The sequence below is a fragment of the Eleutherodactylus coqui genome, chromosome 8, assembly GCF_035609145.1.
Source record: "Eleutherodactylus coqui strain aEleCoq1 chromosome 8, aEleCoq1.hap1, whole genome shotgun sequence".
Classification (NCBI taxonomy): domain Eukaryota; kingdom Metazoa; phylum Chordata; class Amphibia; order Anura; family Eleutherodactylidae; genus Eleutherodactylus; species Eleutherodactylus coqui.
In genome coordinates this window covers 23,334,412-23,352,329 of record NC_089844.1, presented here as the reverse complement: position 1 = coordinate 23,352,329, position 17,918 = coordinate 23,334,412, and the positions used below count along the sequence as shown (strand labels likewise).

General features: G+C 50.8%; 1 protein-coding gene across 5 annotated transcripts in view; it reads left to right on the top strand.

Annotated features, from left to right (window-relative positions):
• Positions 1-17,918, top strand: part of KALRN (kalirin RhoGEF kinase) — a 282,007-nt gene that overhangs the window by 182,283 nt on the left and 81,806 nt on the right. For 4 of the 5 annotated variants that reach the window (XM_066575309.1, XM_066575303.1, XM_066575305.1 and 1 more), the window contains exons 27-34: positions 147-236; positions 316-408; positions 1,050-1,161; positions 1,313-1,503; positions 3,542-3,643; positions 4,724-4,866; positions 6,519-6,621; positions 16,748-16,994. In XM_066575309.1, the coding sequence (XP_066431406.1) occupies positions 147-236; positions 316-408; positions 1,050-1,161; positions 1,313-1,503; positions 3,542-3,643; positions 4,724-4,866; positions 6,519-6,621; positions 16,748-16,994 (1,081 nt within the window). Of the gene's footprint in view, positions 1-146; positions 237-315; positions 409-1,049; positions 1,162-1,312; positions 1,504-3,541; positions 3,644-4,723; positions 4,867-6,518; positions 6,622-7,917; positions 8,044-16,747; positions 16,995-17,918 lie in introns of those variants that run through there. The other variant, XM_066575306.1, reaches the window with a different exon arrangement.

Sequence of the window (17,918 nt, the reverse complement as noted above, 5' to 3'; positions counted from 1 at the left end):
GTATAGAGTTATATAGGATCAGTGATGATCGAGTATAGAGCTGTATGGGGCCGGAGATGATCGAGTATAGAGCTATATAGGATCAGTGATGATTGAGGATAGAGCTGTATAGGGTCAGAGATGTATAATATTTCGATCTCTTCCAGGCGGACAAGTTTCAGATGTATGTGACGTACTGTAAGAACAAGCCGGACTCCAGTCAGCTGATCCTGGAGCACGCCGGCTCCTTCTTTGATGTGAGTATGATCTTCATGAGCGCGGAGTACGCGGCCGCGGGGCCCGCCTCCGACTCATCTGCTCATCTCTGCATTCCAGGAGATCCAGCAGAGACACGGACTTGCCAACTCCATCTCCTCGTATCTCATCAAACCCGTGCAAAGGATCACAAAGTATCAGCTGCTGCTCAAGGTGCGCTCCACTTGGCAACCCTGTGCCAAATCCTATATGTGAGGGGAACACACGCCACGTAACACAGAGAAACTGTGAATACTGATCATGCACTCCAGTCACAACCAGAGCTGCATCCACAATCTGCTGCCTTTCTGAAAACTCTCAGGATTCAGGGTATACATACAACTCTTGCCTCATGCTGACTCTGTACAGATTTTGCCCTCTAGTTTATCATATTAGACTCTACAGTGGTCTGCATCCCACAAATGCAACACAGAAGACTGCAATGCATTATGAATTCTAACAAGGGATTCAGCAGAATGGTGAAAGCAGCTCTTGATATATAATACCTCATGGTGACTGCAGCTTTGGCTGTGACTGGAGTGTAATGTATCTAAGGATCAGTGAACGATAAATGAAGAGAATGTGTCTCCCTCATCTGTGTTAATGTAGGTTGCATCTGTTTTCTACCCGCTTGGGTGGTTGTGGGTAGTATGCAGGACAGACCATACGTTTCCTCGCTCCTGGATGGTTCGCGGTGTTGCTTGTCGCAGCTTACGGGTTACATTGCAGAGCTCTGATGAATATGTTCTGTGCTGGTGTCTGTGTAGCTTCCACGGCCGTCGTTACATTTGCGTATCTTTGTGTCCCTTCACTAGGAGCTGCTGACCTGCTGCGAGGAGGGTAAAGGCGAGATAAAGGATGGCCTGGAGGTGATGCTTAGCGTGCCAAAGAAAGCCAATGACGCCATGCACGTCAGCATGCTGGAAGGTGACCACCCTCTATTACTGGGTCCACACCTCCAAGGGAACTACAAGTCTCAGCATGGTCTGGCTATCCCACCAGCCAGAGGCTGATCACATGACCCCCTGCGACATCATCACCCGCCAGCCTCCCTCTAACACCTACTGTTATTTTTAAGGGTTTGACGAGAACCTGGACGTTCAGGGTGAGCTCATCCTCCAGGACTCCTTCCAAGTCTGGGACCCCAAATCTCTGATCCGCAAGGGGCGGGACCGGCACCTCTTCCTGTTCGAGATCTCTCTGGTGTTTAGCAAAGAGATAAAAGACTCAACAGGGCACACAAAATATGTTTACAAGAACAAGCTACTGGTACGAACCGCGACAGATCTGAAGGGGGGTTGATATAACGTGGGGTGGGGCGTTAAAAATACTTCATGGGCTGGGGGGTAAACTATATACTATGGGGCTCTAAGGATGCTATTACACGAACGTCGTTAATGGTCATCTAAGGGTGCATTCACAGGTTGCAGAACCGCAGTATACAGTTATAGTACAGTTACAGCAGAAAATCCGCAGGGGATTATCTAATCTACATGTGAACAGGATTTTCTTTAATCCCATTCACTATAATAGTAAACGTTCCCACTATGGAAAAACGTGTGGACGCACCCGAAGGCTGGGGTCACACGGGACGGAACTCCAGCAGAATGGCCGCAATGAAAAACCGTAAGAATTCCACTGGAAAAGTGCCGCTTCAAACTCTGTGGCCTTTAGCTGCGGGTTTTGTATCGGTTTTACTGTTGGCATTCCGCTGCGGATTTTTCTCCCCACAGAGAGGAGAGAGGCCGCTGCGGAAAAGAGGAAAGTATTGACATGCTGCGGAATTGAATTCTGCGCCGCATGTCCGTTTTCGTGTGGACCAGAGTTTTGCAAAATCTCGTCCACTTCGCTGGCTAATTCCGGGATTATGAGCCGCGGGCAGAATTGCCGTGCGGACTTTCCGCACGTTAATTCTGCGGCAATTCCGCCTCATGTGAACCCAGCCTAATAGTGCTAATTGCCAAGCAGCACCTGCGCTTAGAGGTTCAGCCCAGCACTTGTCGAAAGCGCTTGACGATATACTGTGGGGGGGGGGGGGGGATGCGAGACATTAATGATACACCGTGGGTGGGGTTTGTTAATACACATTGGGGTTGGGAGGGGTGTTGATGGTACAAGTTTTAAAGTCCGGTATACAGCAAATCAAGTGCAGTGAATGGACACATTCTATGTTCGGAAGCGGAAACCCATCCTGACCTGGTTCTCCTCATAGCTGAGGGTTTGTTACAGTGTATCAAATCTAGACAACCCTCTGCAATGTAAACATCCCAGATTCCGGACTGATACTTGTTACCTACACTGATACATTGTAACAAGCTGTGCTTAGTTGAGAGTGGATTATCTACACTGCTGCAGTTGTGACAATCCCTCAGCTGTGTGAACGGATCTTTTGTCAAGGCAGATTTTTCATCCTTTGAATGTTTCCATTCACTGTCAGCAATCAGAAATGAGAAGCAGTGACCGAACAAAACAAATGTGAGCTGCATTAAACGTCCCATCCTGGTTGTTTACGGTCACATTATTGGCGCTGTTGGTGGGATGCTTCTGTGAACGAGCGTCGCTGCATTTCGGGATAAGTGTGGAGCTTGTACGGCAGGTCTCGTGCCTGCGATTCCCTTAGCTCCGCCCACTTTTACTAGAGAACCTTAAGGCTACATTAACATGGGCAAGCGCGATATCAGGCGGAGAAACCCGGCCGGATATCGCACCTGTCCACGTGGGCCGGATATCGCACCTGTCCACGTGGGCCGGATATCGCACCTGTCCACGTGTTTTACCCAAGGATGCGAGGCCTTTTTCATTCAAAAACACTTCGGATCCCTTCAGTGAAATGGCGCTCGTCCAGCGCTTGTTTCACGCGTGTCGGAGGATCGGCAAGTGTTTTCCATTGAATTTCAATGTGAAACATCACATCCTTTGGCACGGCCTGCCATGTGTTTGACTGACCCATTGAAAACAATGGACGATGCGTTCCGAGGGACTCGAAAAAATAGGACATGCGACGATTCTTTACCTCGCCGCATCGCTCATCACTCAGGTCACATTCGCACGGGTTTTGTGCGTCTCGCATCAGACAGAACTCGCGCTCCTGTGAATGTCGCCTTGCACTTGTTGCTTTCTGGTTGAACTAATGCTATGCTGCAGTCATCAATATGGCGCCTGTTTCCGTCTCCGGATTTACTGCGGCAGTTTCTCCGTTTGCCTGGTGTAGGACACGAGCTCCGTCTTGTCTGTGCGGGTGTCATGAGGGCATCATTCCGTCTTTCTTTCCTTCCGTTGTGGTTATTCTCTCTTGTTTTTCTTCCAGACCTCCGAGCTGGGGGTGACGGAACACGTGGAAGGGGACCCGTGTAAGTTCGCCTTGTGGTCGGGTCGCACGCCGTCCTCCGATAACAAAACTGTGCTGAAGGTTTGTTCCTCACGAATTTGATCAGATGCCTTCTTGGGTATTTTTTCTATACTTTACATGAGCACTGATTCATATACTCCAGTCACAACCAAAGCTGCACTCGCAGTCTCGCTACAAATTAAAGATGATGTCAGCAATGCGGAGTGTAGCGCCAGATTACAGCTGGTAAGGTCTGTATAAATGCTTAGGGCTGGCTGATCCTAAGTGACAGCAGGCAGCATGCTGCTCCGTTTGTGACTAGAGTATAAGATATGATATAGCAGCAGCATTATGACTGCAGCTCTGGATGTATCTGAAGTGGAGGGCATGTAACCGCTAAATTGTGGATGCAGCTGGACTAGCAGCTTAGGATGTGACTGAAGGATAAGACATGATATAACAGCAGAATTGTGATTTCAGCTCTAGCAGTGATTGGAGCATAAGATATAATGTTACCTCAAAATTGTAAGTGCAGCTTAGAGCATAGGGCATGAACTAACCGAATTGTGACTGCAGCTCTTGGTGTGATTAGAGCATAGGGCATGAACTAACAGAATTGTGACTGCAGCTCTGCGTATGACTGGAGTGGAAGACATGATGTAACAGCTAAATTGTAATTGCCACTGAACCAACAGGAAATCTACCTTTGGTTGTGACTGCTGCATAATATATGATAGTAACTCAGAATTGTGAATGTTGCTCTGGATGTAACTAGAGTGTAAGAAATAGAACAGCAAAGTTATAATTGCAGCTCTGGATGTGTCTGGAGTGGAGGATGTGATTGAACAGCTAAATGTAGATGAGCAGAGATTACAGCTCTGAACATGATTGAAAAATAAGACAGCAGAAATGTGACTGCAGCTGTGGATGTGACTGGAGCATAAGATATAAGGTAACCTCCGAATTGTTAATGCTGCTCTGGATGTGACTAGATTATAAAGTGATATAGCAGCAGAACTGTGGCTGCAGCTCTGGGTGTAATTAGAGTTTTGGAACGGATGTATCTCTCAGTAAATGGGACTATATGGAAGGATAGAAGTATTTGGCGGTGTCTGGTCGGGAGCCGCTTCTCTTTTGACTTCACATCCCCTTTATCTGCAGGCATCGAGCTTAGAAGTGAAGCAGGAGTGGATCAAAAACATCCGAGAGGTGATCCAAGAGAGGATGATCCACATGAAGGGAGCCTTAAAGGAGCCGATCCAACCCCCAAAGACCCCGGCCAAGCAGAGAAACAACAGCAAGAGGTAAGAGGCGTGCGACGCTGCCACCGGGGACTTCATGATAAGGGGTAACAGAGTTGTGACTGTCCAGAGGCTGGGTGGTACTAAAAGTCCCAGCACATTCCTGGTGATTGATTCCTCTGCCTTACACAATGAGATGTTTGACAGCAATCTTCCTGCCGCGGTGCCGATCATCAGAAGTGTTCCTTAGCTTCCCTCCTGCAGCGTGATCATCAGATCTGGCAGAGATATCGACCGCCTATGTTCAACCTCAGCCTATGATATATCATATTAGCGGCTCAGGGGGGAGACACTGGACCGAGTATAAGCTGTGGACTTTAGGTTCCCATGGCGGCCATACCTTGAGAGATGTCTCTGCCATTGGGGGCGTCTGTGGCCATACCCTGAGAGATGTCTCTGCCGTTGGGGACGTCTGCGGCCATACCCTGAGAGATGTCTCTGCCGTTGGGGGCGTCTGCGGCCATACCCTGAGAGATGTCTCTGCCATTGGGGACGTCTGCGGCCATACCCTGAGAGATGTCTCTGCCGTTGGCGGCGTCTGCGGCCATACCCTGAGAGATGTCTCTGCCGTTGGGGACGTCTGCGGCCATACCCTGAGAGATGTCTCTGCCGTTGGGGGCGTCTGCGGCCATACCCTGAGAGATGTCTCTGCCGTTGGGGACGTCTCCGGCCATACCCTGAGAGATGTCTCTGCCGTTGGGGACGTCTCCGGCCATACCCTGAGAGGTGTCTCTGCCGTTGGGGACGTCTCCGGCCATACCCTGAGAGATGTCTCTGCCGTTGGGGACGTCTTCTGTGTCCTTCATATTCTATAAGGATGTGAAGCGTCGGATGTATGACAGATCTTGTGTTCGCACGTCACATGACCCGGCGCCTGTCAGTGAAGCCTCGTGTGTTTATTCATCTGTTTCTGAGGAACCTACAAGAGCGGTCACCCAGCTTTCCCAGAGTCTTGAATGGTTCATCTGTCTACTTACCTAAGGATATCTCCCCCTCCAACAGTGCTGTACAGCCAGTATTATACTGGACCACAGCAAAGATGGGCGCCCTTTCTATCAGAGCCGTAGTGGTGCTCACTCAGGACGGCAGAGATGTGACGTTGATGTGAGGCATAAATGTAAGGAACGGGCGCGGTAGAGGGGCGCTTCCAATTAATGGAGTTATGATTAGTTCTGTTATGGTGAAGTCCTGGAGGGCATGAGTAGGATTCAGAGAACCAGGCTCTGCGAGGGGCAGGATGCAAGGAATCAGGGTCCTGGAATGGACAGGTTGTAGGCTGTTGGGGTCCTCAATGAGGCAGGATACAGAGAATTAGGGTCCTGGAAGGTTCAGAAGGTCAGGGTTAAAGGGGGCAGTGTCATTGAATAGGCAGGAGTTCAGGTCTTGAAGGGGGCAGGCCCCCGAGGAGGCAGAACTCAGAGGGTCAGGGTCTTGGGGTGGTCAGGGTTCAGGGGGTCAGGGTCCTGAAGGGGGGCAATAGTCCAGGAGGATGCAGGATTCAGGTGGTCAGGGTCCTGATGGCAGCGAGGTCCTGGAGGCAAGACTCAAGGGGTCAGGGTCCTAGTGTGGATGGATTCAAGAAGTAAGGGTCCTTGTAGGGGCAGGAGTGGCTCACATCATATTAAATACTTAACAGCTGATTCTTTCCCTTGCAGGGATGTACTGGAGGATCTGGACAGTCAGGGGGATGGCAGCAGCCAGCCGGACACCATCTCTATTGCTTCTCGGACATCACAGAACACTGTGGACAGTGACAAGGTAAGACCAATACAGAATCGGGAGCCTGAGCTGTCATGTGGGGGCGCTAATCACTGCTAAGTGGACCCGCTGCACACAGAAGGCGATGACTGTATATGGATGCTGCGGAAGAAGAGGTCACTACACACAGGCCAAGGGGGGGAACCACTTTTAGGGCTTCAGGTGACAACATTGTTCATCTAATCACCACAACTCTCATCATTTACATATCGGCGTGAGATGGAACTGCAGGACGAGTTTTACGGCAAAGTGACAACTTCTTCTGGGGATTCTTTTTTTTTATTTCTTTATTTTTTTTTACAAAAAATGTATTAACTTTAACTGACAACAAGCAGAGATCTTACTGGTGAGGAAATACAGAAAATATTAGAAAGTGGCATCATTTTTCCTGAGTCAGATGGCAGCTCTATGTCAGGATAATAATCCAAAGCGTTTCATTGTGCGGACAGATCGCATCCTCATTTTTCTCCGGGTCTCCTGGCTGACGCCAATTTAACAAGCAGTCCCCCCACCACCACCAAAAAGCTGGTGCAGCCAATGACAGCACCAATAATGATCTCTGAGCTCTGTCATTGACTGCAGCAGCAGGTTTACAGTATATCACAGGCTGCTGCAGCCTGAAAACAAACAGAAGAGGTGAGTATCAGATCATGGGGGACCCATTAAGATGCCGTTTATATAACTGGGCCTTCCCCTCCCCAACAGCACATGCGGAGTGTGATATAGCAGATCCATTAAATGGAAGCCCAAATAGATACAAACACGGAATAGTTTCCACTTGCGTCCACCCCCCATTGAGTACAATGTAAAAAAACAAAAATTGTCCGATTTTCCATTTTTTTGGACGGGAAAAAATGGTCCCAAACATCAGCCTTTTCCCTCCATAAAAAAATGGAAACCAGGCAGAATCGAACTGAAAAAAAAATTTAAAAAGACGCACCGATGGGGATTTTACTGGATCCGTTTTTCTTTCACTTTTCTGCTCTTAGAACAAAACAGAAAAACCGAAACCAAAACGCTGATGCGACTCAACCACATATAGCAGAGTCGGTTGTGCGATGTCGACTGTGCTGCTTATTTGCTGTGCAGCACCCTCCGTTGGATGCGTCCTCCAGCCTGTGTATAGAGAGGTGTGTGACGTATATCTTGTGTCCGCTGCTGTCGCCCGCGGCTGTGTGTAGTACGCTTCCTCCTGCCAGTTAATTGCCATCGCGGTCTCTGCTAATCACAAGACGTTCCTGACACACATGTGATGTGCTGCAGGCTCTGCGCCGGCCCCTTCTGTCACAGTTTGCAAACACTCCATAGCTGCACCCACACTGCTACAATCCGCTGCTGTGCCGCGCAGTCACTGGGGCGAGGGTGGAGGGCACCATGAAAAAGTGGCTGAATATGAGGCAAGGGAGCAAACGGGCATCAACTGTAAGTAGATGGCATGAGCTCCGTGCAATGCTCTGCAGCACTTTCTTCATATATGGGTGTTTCTCACATTCTGCAGGCTGGGTGTGGGTTATCGTTACCTGCCCCAGGGTGGTGCACGCTACCAGGGGGCACGGGGCTGTGGAGCAGTCGTGTGTGCCACCTCAGACACAGGATTAATCGTTCTGCTGCTGTTTGCTTTACATGAGAAACAGATGCCATTTACACCGAGCTTAGAGCTGGCATAACCGGTCGCCAATTAACCCTGTCATTGTCAGGCTCCGCAGACAGTGCTGTCATTGTGTCTTTTGATTCTATGGGGGTCCTGCCTGGGTCATGCATAGAAGAGAGGGGCAAAAATCTAAATGCCCCCCTCCCTTTGTGCTTGTTGAAGGGCTCAATGCTCATTCACTCCTCCCTTGTAGAAGAGAGGGGATGTAAACCTGATGGTTGAATTATCCATGAGGGTCCTGCCTGAGCTTGTGGAATAGTGACATCATCACTCTAATGACATCACTGATCTCCTCACATGCTCCCAAGTCCAGTGACCACTCATGTACACACAGCAGGGGGCTTGTTGTGCCGTCCCATCGTGATATCCTCATATAGATGTCCAGTGCCCCCTGACTCTACCCATCCCCTACCCTGATCGTGCCACCACTCCCTGTGTCCATTGCCCCTTCCTCTCATGTGTCGTGAAGTGCGTTGATTACAATCTCATGCCGGTGGTTCGTAATACACTGCAGTCCGGTGGAGTCCGCAGCTGCTGCACAACGTGTGCACCAAGGTGGACAGCAATTTAGTATTGTATAGTCGCACTCCAGCTGTGCAGGGGTTAACAGTCTGCGTCTTCAGTGTGAGGATAAAGTCCATATCGTACAGCCATCGGGCCGGGAGACGCCTTTTCTTTTACAGGAACTGGGGTAGGAGCTGAAAAAGTTTATCATACGCTCCAGGCTCTAGGCTCCTGAGACTGGATGTATGACGGACCTGCACTGATCTCTTACTGACAGAGTACTTCTGCACGTAGCGCCTCCGTTACAGCGCTGTGCACTATTTACTGATCCGGGGTCTTGCTGCATGTAGCATCTCAGCTGCAGCGCTATACACTATTTACTGACACAGGGTCCTGATGCATGTAGCATCTCAGCTGCAGCGCAGTGTACTATTTACTGACACAGGGCCCTGATGCATGCCACATCTCAGCTGCAGCTCTATACACTATTTACTGACACAGGGTCCTGATGCATGTAACCGCTCAGCTGCAGCGCAGTGTACTATTTACTGACACAGGGTCCTGATGCATGTAGCATCTCAGCTGCAGCGCAGTGTACTATTTACTGACAGGGTCCTGATGCATGTAGCATCTCAGCTGCAGCTCTATACACTATTTACTGACACAGGGTCCTGATGCATGTAGCATCAGCTGCAGCGCAGTGTACTATTTACTGACAGGGTCCTGATGCATGCCACATCTCAGCTGCAGCGCAGTGTACTATTTACTGACAGGGCCCTGATGCATGTAGCATCTCAGCTGCAGCGCAGTGTACTATTTACTGACAGGGCCCTGATGCATGTAGCATCTCAGCTGCAGCGCAGTGTACTATTTACTGACACAGGGTCCTGATGCATGTAGCATCAGCTGCAGCACAGTGTACTATTTACTGACAAGGTCCTGATGCATGTAACCGCTCAGCTGCAGCGCTATGCACTATTTACTGACCCAGGGTCTTGGGGGTTTTAGTGTCCTGTAACAAATCCCCTTATCCAGTTTTGTATTTCAGTGTCAAATCTAAATTTCAAAATGTCTCTTCCCATTCACTGACAGCAAGCAGAGATATTGAAGATAGTGAAGTAAAACAGTCTTTTAGAAAGCTGGAAAACTTTCAATATCTTGTGATGACGATGCCACATTTGCAGGAGAGTTAAATAGCTGATAACAGTGGAGAATAGAGGACTGGCGCGTACAGGAGGGTGTTGGCCGTGGCGGGATTTGCATGTTATCTTCCATTATCCAAGGGTCAGGACTTATCTGATAAGGCTGCAGCTCTGAGGAGGTTAAAGTCTGCGGCTCAGTTATCCCTCGCTGTCCGGCTTCATCAGCAACGCAGGGATGTGCGACTCTGGATGGAGGGGTGCGGAGGTATTCACCATCTCTCGTCTGTCTTGCGGCTTTCTTTATGACACATATTTAAGGAGCGAACGCCTTGATGCCTTCCGTCATCTGTCAGTGTAACAGGTTCGCTTCAGCAGTTTCTTCGGCTTCTTTCCCACTTTGCACTACAGCTTCCATAATGGAGCAGGAAAACGGAATCCACAGGCCGAACGGATCCGGCTTGCTACGGACTGCAGCGGTGCTGAATGCCCCCCGCTGATTATAATGGGGTCTGTTTAGGTTCCTTCCACCTGCTCGGCATGCTGTGCTATTTCGGCTGGGATTTTTGCAGAACTCTGTGATGGAGGCTTCAAACAGAACTTCCAGCCTTCGGCTATATACTTTTCCATCATAGATGCTGAAAAAAATAGCGCATGCTGCTCTGTATTTCCGGTAATATGACAGAAGCCATGATGGAATCGCCGCCGCTGGTTTTCGTCATTTGATGAATGCGGCATTCCTATTTGTATCGCTCTTCTGTTCCATGACAGAACGGAGCTGAAGTGTAAACAAAAATGTAAATGGCGTCTCGGCTATAATTTGCGCTCCGGAAAATGGGATGACCACCAATATGGCCGCCATTATGCATCATTACATGAGCCATAGCGGTGGTCACCCAGCCGCCCCAGACCACAGCAGTAGACGTCTCTCTTGGCCGCAGCCTCGGCTGTTGTGCCTCCTCAACCGCTTTAGTTTTGAAGATTTCATTCAGGAAACGGTTAATGTTGGCGTGCGGCTGGAGACGAGCGGCTCTGGGCCTCCGCCAGGTGAATGTTTGCGGGAGGAGAATGACATTTATCCAGGTGCCCGTGCTGCCAGAAACACGTGTCATCCCTGGATAAAGACAAGGCGAATGTGAGCAAAGAGATCGGTGCCTGCGGAACTGAAGATGATGAAGATGATGATGATGATGATCTGCATCACGAGGATTAGGCAGCACTGATATCACTGCAAACAAATCGCTAAAATGGCGCATGAACAATGATAGAGTCGCGCAGTTACTACCCATCGCCTGGCACCAGTAACACCCATGGATTCATACCCGTGCCCTTCTGCGTCGGGTGCTTAGGTTAGCGGCAGCGCGTTCTTGCCTGCTTCCTGCGGATGCCGCCTCAGTGTCGTTTCCAGCAGCAGAAAATCATCTTGATGAAGCGCCATTTTTCCGCTCACATTGAACATTTTGACTTTTGTCAGCGTCTCGTCCTTCATTGATTGAAGACTGTTTTATATTCCGGCTGATTTGCTTGCTCTTGGATCCTTCAGACCGCTGCGCCGCGCCGATCTGTGTTTTATGGCGCAATTCTGTATGCGGTTGGATAAAATCGGTGTTTTCCGTTTACCATCCTCCCGCTCAGCGGATTTGACCCCAACCTGACACACCGCATTAAAAGTTTGTGTAGTCGGACCGGAGCTGTGCTGGTGGATTTGCTCACCTGGCACCATACTAACACCCAGCGCTGTATGTCAGACCGCGGCGGTCAGGAGTCCGTTACATTGACATCTCGGCTGCCACTTGTGACCCCCTAATATGACAGAAGATGCTTTGTGAGCACGCTGCTAGGGACCCCTGGGGGACGGCAGAACCTTAACGATTTCCGCAGGAGGCGCCAGCATGTCGAAGTTTCATCAGTGTCGCTAAAACCTTGTGGAGTCTGATCATTCGTTCATCGTTGCACTTTGAGCATGCTCGGAGCGCGGCTACCATGCTCTGCCTGTTCAGCACGGCATTGAGCATCTCTGGAGCGGGCCGTCCATCATTACTGGCTCACACTCGACTGAGGACGCTTGGAGTGTTTTTACTGTGACCCATAAATTTGCAGGGATATAGGAAGATGACAAATATGGCGGCACATGGACAGTTGTACATCTTGAATCGGATCGTGTTCATCATCCATTTGCAGGCGCACTAGCGCGGTTACGCCATACATCTATCAAGACTTGGAGTAACCTGGGAGTGTAAGGGTTAATATGGCCAACGTGATTATTGTAGAAGAATCGTGTGCAGTTATGCGGGGGTTAATCACCGCCATGGAAGCATCTTATCCGTGATGTGATTGGCAGCTGGCGCTCTTATACCTGTGGCGCTCTCCGCCGACTGGCGCTCTGTTTACCTGTGGGATCATAGAACCTGTTGGCGACCCGACGCCTCGTTCGCGCTTCGGCTCCGTATTTCTGTTGTTTGAGCGAAATAAGTAAAACAACTTAAGCGATAAAATCAGCGCTTGTCGGACTCCACTGACAACAGAGGGCTCTATTGGGCGTCTGGATAAAATGGCGCAGCACGCTGAAATATTTAGTTCAAGATCCTGCACTCGATCTGTGCCAGAGGCTGAAAGCAGAGCAGTATCACAGCTGAGGGTTTGTTACATTTGTATCCAATGTAGACAATCCTCCCCAGGCTGTGATACATGTTACCTGCACTGATACATTGTAACAAACGATCAGGACTGTTGAGAGGTTTGTCCCGCAGTCGTGTGGGCCCATTCACACGGGTGTATTTTCTATCTGCATTCAGTCATTATTTTGTACGGATCCGTGGACTTCCATCGGCGTGTTCAGAAATCACTGTTACAGCGGAGTCAAAGGACACGAGAAAACGTCACGACGCCAATTACAACAGAACGTTTACTCTTATACGTTAAAGGTTCAAGACTTAAAGGACAAAGAAAAAGGAAAAAATAATAATACATTGGTACGGCGCACACCTTGGGGGTCTAGGCTAAATAAATCACCCCACTTAGATCATTGGGTACCTACCAGTTAACCCTATACTGGCATCATTGTAGATGGCAGCACTCTCCACTTCCCCTATTTCCATGCCAGTGTGAACATAGACTTGGTTCGGCCTGGTCTCCAAGTGGACAAGCCTGCTGGCTTTGGGCACAGCTACGCGGGCATCACTTTTTGACTGTGCAGTCTAGGAGGGAGGGTGCTGCTATTTGCATGCCTGTCCCCCTGTGCCGTACCTATACGCCACTTCATGTGATTGGTCCCTAATAAAGATGTTCATGCCCAATACATGATGTAAGGGGGGTGATACACTTCTTGTTACTCTAGGATTTATTTAGCCTAGACTCCCAAGGTGTCCGCCATACTAATTTATTATTATTTTATCATGTTGTTTGTCCTTTAGGCCTCATGTCCACGGGCAAAAGAAGAATTAAAATTCGCAGCGGATTTTAACTCTTCTCCTGCCCGCGGATCCGCATCCCATAGGGATGCATTGACCACCCGCGAGGTAGATAAATACCCGCGGATGGTCAATAAAAGTGATTTTAAAAAAAATGGAGCATGAAAAAATCTGGACCATGCTCCATTTTCGTGCGGGTCTCCCGCGGGCTTCTATTGAAGCCTATGGAAGCCGTCCGGATCCGCAGGAGCCAAAAATCAGAATTTACTCACCCGCAGCGGTTCTTCTCTTCGCCGCGGCGCCATCTTCTCTCCGTCGCGGACGGATCTTTTTTCTTTGGGCCGGCGCATGCGCACGGCACGTCACCGACGTCATCCTGCGTATCCGCCGGGCTTAAGAAAGAAGATCCGGCCGCGACGCAGAGAAGATGACGCCGCGGCGAAAAAGGAGATCCGGAGCGGGCGGGAGGTAAGTTTATTCTGATTTATTCTTATTTTCAGCGCTCATGTCCGCGGGGCAGGAGGGACCCACTACAGATTCTCCATGGAGAATCCGGTGCGGGCCTGATTTTCCCCGTGGACATGAGGCCTAAGTCTTGCGTTTTTAACGTATAAGAGTCAAAGTTCTGTTGTAATTGGAGTCGGTGACGTTTTCCATCGGTGTGTTCAGAAGTGCAGATTGTCTGAGTGTAAAACAATCCGCAGCGCCTCCTCCTCTGTGCCGTATGATGGACCAAAACCGCCTAGGAAAGTCTATGGGAGTGTAGTAAAACAATGCAGTGAGAACAGATGTTACATGTTCACTTCGCTGTTTACACACATAGCTGGGAAGCAGAGAAAGAAAGGACATCGATTTGCGCCATCTGCATTTTTCATGCCTGCAAAAAAAAATGCAGAGAGTAGAGATGCAACACGGACGTAAAACATGCTACTATGCGCCAGGAGCGCACGCACACGCTTAGAGATAGCCGTGCAGTTCACATGGACCAAAATTGCATACAGCCGTGTTTGTCTAAATTGATAGGTAGTAACAAACCCTCAGCTGTGAACAGGAGTGAAGGAAGTGCAGTGCTTCGGATGGAGCTGGTATACGTGTGCAATCCCAAGATTTGGCTGCTTGTATTTTAGCCTCTTTTCAGGTCGTACTTTTGCGCAGGTTCCGTCCTCCATGCAAAAAAACTGCGCAGCGACAGAGCTGGGTCGGCACCGCAGGCGGCAATCAGTAAGGTCCCATGTAGACGGGAGGACATCACCGCTAAGGTCGTTGGCACTCGTTCAGAGCGTGGGAGCGCCGGCGTGCATTCGCCTCTGTGGGAGCGCCGGCGTGCATTCGCCTCTGTGGGAGCGCCGGCGTGCATTCGCCTCTGTGGGAGCGCCGGCGTGCATTCGTCTCTGTGGCAGCGCCGGCGTGCATTCGCCTCTGTGGGAGCGCCGGCGTGCATTCGCCTCTGTGGGAGCGCCGGCGTGCATTCGTCTCTGTGGGAGCGCCGGCGTGCATTCGTCTCTGTGGGAGCGCCGGCGTGCATTCGTCTCTGTGGGAGCGCCGGCGTGCATTCGTCTCTGTGGCAGCGCCGGCGTGCATTCGTCTCTGTGGCAGCGCCGGCGTGCATTCGTCTCTGTGGCAGCGCCGGCGTGCATTCGTCTCTGTGGCAGCGCCGGCGTGCATTCGTCTCTGTGGCAGCGCCGGCGTGCATTCGTCTCTGTGGCAGCGCCGGCGTGCATTCGTCTCTGTGGGAGCGCCGGCGTGCATTCGTCTCTGTGGGAGCGCCGGCGTGCATTCGTCTCTGTGGGAGCGCCGGCGTGCATTCGTCTCTGTGGGAGCGCCGGCGTGCATTCGTCTCTGTGGGAGCGCCGGCGTGCAGTCGTCTCTGTGGCAGCGCCGGCGTGCATTCGTCTCTGTGGGAGCGCCGGCGTGCATTCGTCTCTGTGGGAGCGCCGGCGTGCATTCGTCTCTGTGGGAGCGCCGGCGTGCATTCGTCTCTGTGGGAGCGCCGGCGTGCATTCGTCTCTGTGGCAGCGCCGGCGTGCATTCGTCTCTGTGGCAGCGCCGGCGTGCATTCGTCTCTGTGGGAGCGCCGGCGTGCATTCGTCTGTGTGGCAGCGCCGGAGTGCATTCGTCTCTGTGGCAGCGCCGGAGTGCATTCGTCTCTGTGGCAGCGCCGGCGTGCATTCGTCTCTGTGGGAGCGCCGGCGTGCATTCGTCTCTGTGGCAGCGCCGGCGTGCATTCGTCTCTGTGGCAGCGCCGGCGTGCATTCGTCTGTGTGGGAGCGCCGGCGTGCATTCGCCTCTGTGGGAGCGCCGGCGTGCATTCGTCTGTGTGGGAGCGCCGGCGTGCATTCGTCCCAGTGGGAGCGCCGGCGTGCATTCGTCTCTGTGGCAGCGCCGGCGTGCATTCGTCTCTGTGGCAGCGCCGGCGTGCATTCGTCTCTGTGGCAGCGCCGGCGTGCATTCGTCTCTGTGGGAGCGCCGGCGTGCATTCGTCTCTGTGGGAGCGCCGGCGTGCATTCGTCCCTGTGGGAGCGCCAACGTGCATTCGTCCCTGTGGGAGCGCCAACGTGCATTCGTCTCTGTGGGAGCGCCGGCGTGCATTCGTCTCTGTGCTGGCTCTTTATATACGGCCGTGGATCTCCGCCCTCGGAAGTATAACAGAGGGAGATATAAAGATTCTGATTCATACTTCATACAACTATCGTAAAAGTAATCCCCCCCCCTTCCTTTTCCTCTTTATTGGATACATGGAAGTTGTTCTGCTCGCGGCTGATGTTTCTGCATGTAATCACAATCACCCACACCCATCCGACTACCAAACACAAACAGGTTAGCAGCGCCCCCTGGTGGAGCTCAGCTTGTATGTATCAACATATGTGCAAATCACAGCCCAAAATAATACCGCAGCATAGTGCCCTCTATAAGCGACTGTAGGAACTACAACCACCAAACCCTGATATAAGGCTGTGTGGTATCACCCTGTAGCTCATCGCACGGTCATCACACATGATGCAGGTACAGGGCTCAGCAGACTGTATCACACATGGTGGGATTAGATACAGGGCTCAGCAGACAGTATCACACATGATAGGATTAGATACAGGGCTCAGCAGACAGTATCACACATGGTAGGATTAGATACAGGGCTCAGCAGGCAGTATCACACATGGTAGGATTAGATACAGGGCTCATCAGGCAGTATCACACATGGTAGGATTAGATAGAGGGCTCAGCAGATGGTATAACGCATAATAGGATTAGATACAGGGCTCAGCAGACAGTATCACACAGGATGGGATTAGATACGGGGCTCAACAAGACAGTATTGCACATGATGGGCTTAGATACACACTCAGCAGCACCCTGTCCATGTTGTGTATGTCATGGCTGCACTATACCAGTGGCTATCTCACACGGGGTCTCTTCTCTTGCAGTTGTCGGGGGGCTGCGAGCTGACTACGGTGTTACAAGACTTCATCGCCATTCACAGTAATGAGCTGAGCATCCAGGTGGGACAGACGGTAGAGCTGCTGGAGAAGCCGAGTGACCGGCCTGGGTGGTGCCTGGTGAGAACGACAGACAGGAGCCCCCCGCAGGAAGGGCTGGTCCCCAGCAGTGCCCTCTGCATCTCTCACTCGCGCAGCAGCGTAGAGATGGAGTGCTTCTTCCCGGCCGGAAAAGGTAAGAGGGAGCAGACTGCACTTTATACATAGATGTGAGGTCCACAGGGGTCTGATGTCACTGGGACTCCCCACGTGTTGGTACACACTCCGTGCTAGATGTCACATTGTGTCCACTAGGTGGCACTCTTCTCCTAGACAATATGCTGTAAGGTCCAGTGAAAGAGACGCTGCCCTCCTGAGCCATATACAGGACCTTACACTGGATATATGGAGCCTCCTTCATCCCTGACAGCAAGCAGAGATCTTTAAAGTGAGGAATTCAAACCCAAAATATATAAGAAAGCTGCAGGAATTCTCGCTATCTTAATAGCTCTGAAGCCGGGGGAATGGAATCCTACTAAGAACCAGCAGAGGATATTGGAAGATGTTAAAGTGACCCCCCCCCCAGTTTCAAGACTAAATTGCGCCCCGGGACCGGCCAACTTACGGTTTCTGCTGCGAGTGTGATGCGTTTTTTGAGAAAAATGTATCGCATCTCTGCAACATGCAGTAGTCACACGTGAAAATCGATGTTATTTTAATAGGAAAGATTAAAAATAGTGCATCACGCTCGCCTAAAAATCGCATCTACATGCGTGTGTCGTGTGTTTTCATTTTTTTTTGCTACCATAGGAAAGACTGGGCGATTCTGTTTCAGAATCGCCCCAAAATAGGGCATGCGACGATTTTTCAATCTTGGACCATCAGTCTGAGAGCAAGTTGCTCATGTGAATAGACACGCAATCGGTCAGATCTTGTGCGTGAAGATCACCCCTGTGAATGCATCCTTAGGTAGATAGAAACTTGCTGCAGCCATCTTGGACGGCTGAAACTAGGCGTCCGTAATATACCCTTTGGACTTGGGACAGAATTGTCTCTCAAAACCGCAGGGTCACTTTAAGCCCAGCATTCTGAAAAGTATCAAAGAAACGGCAGAAACGGC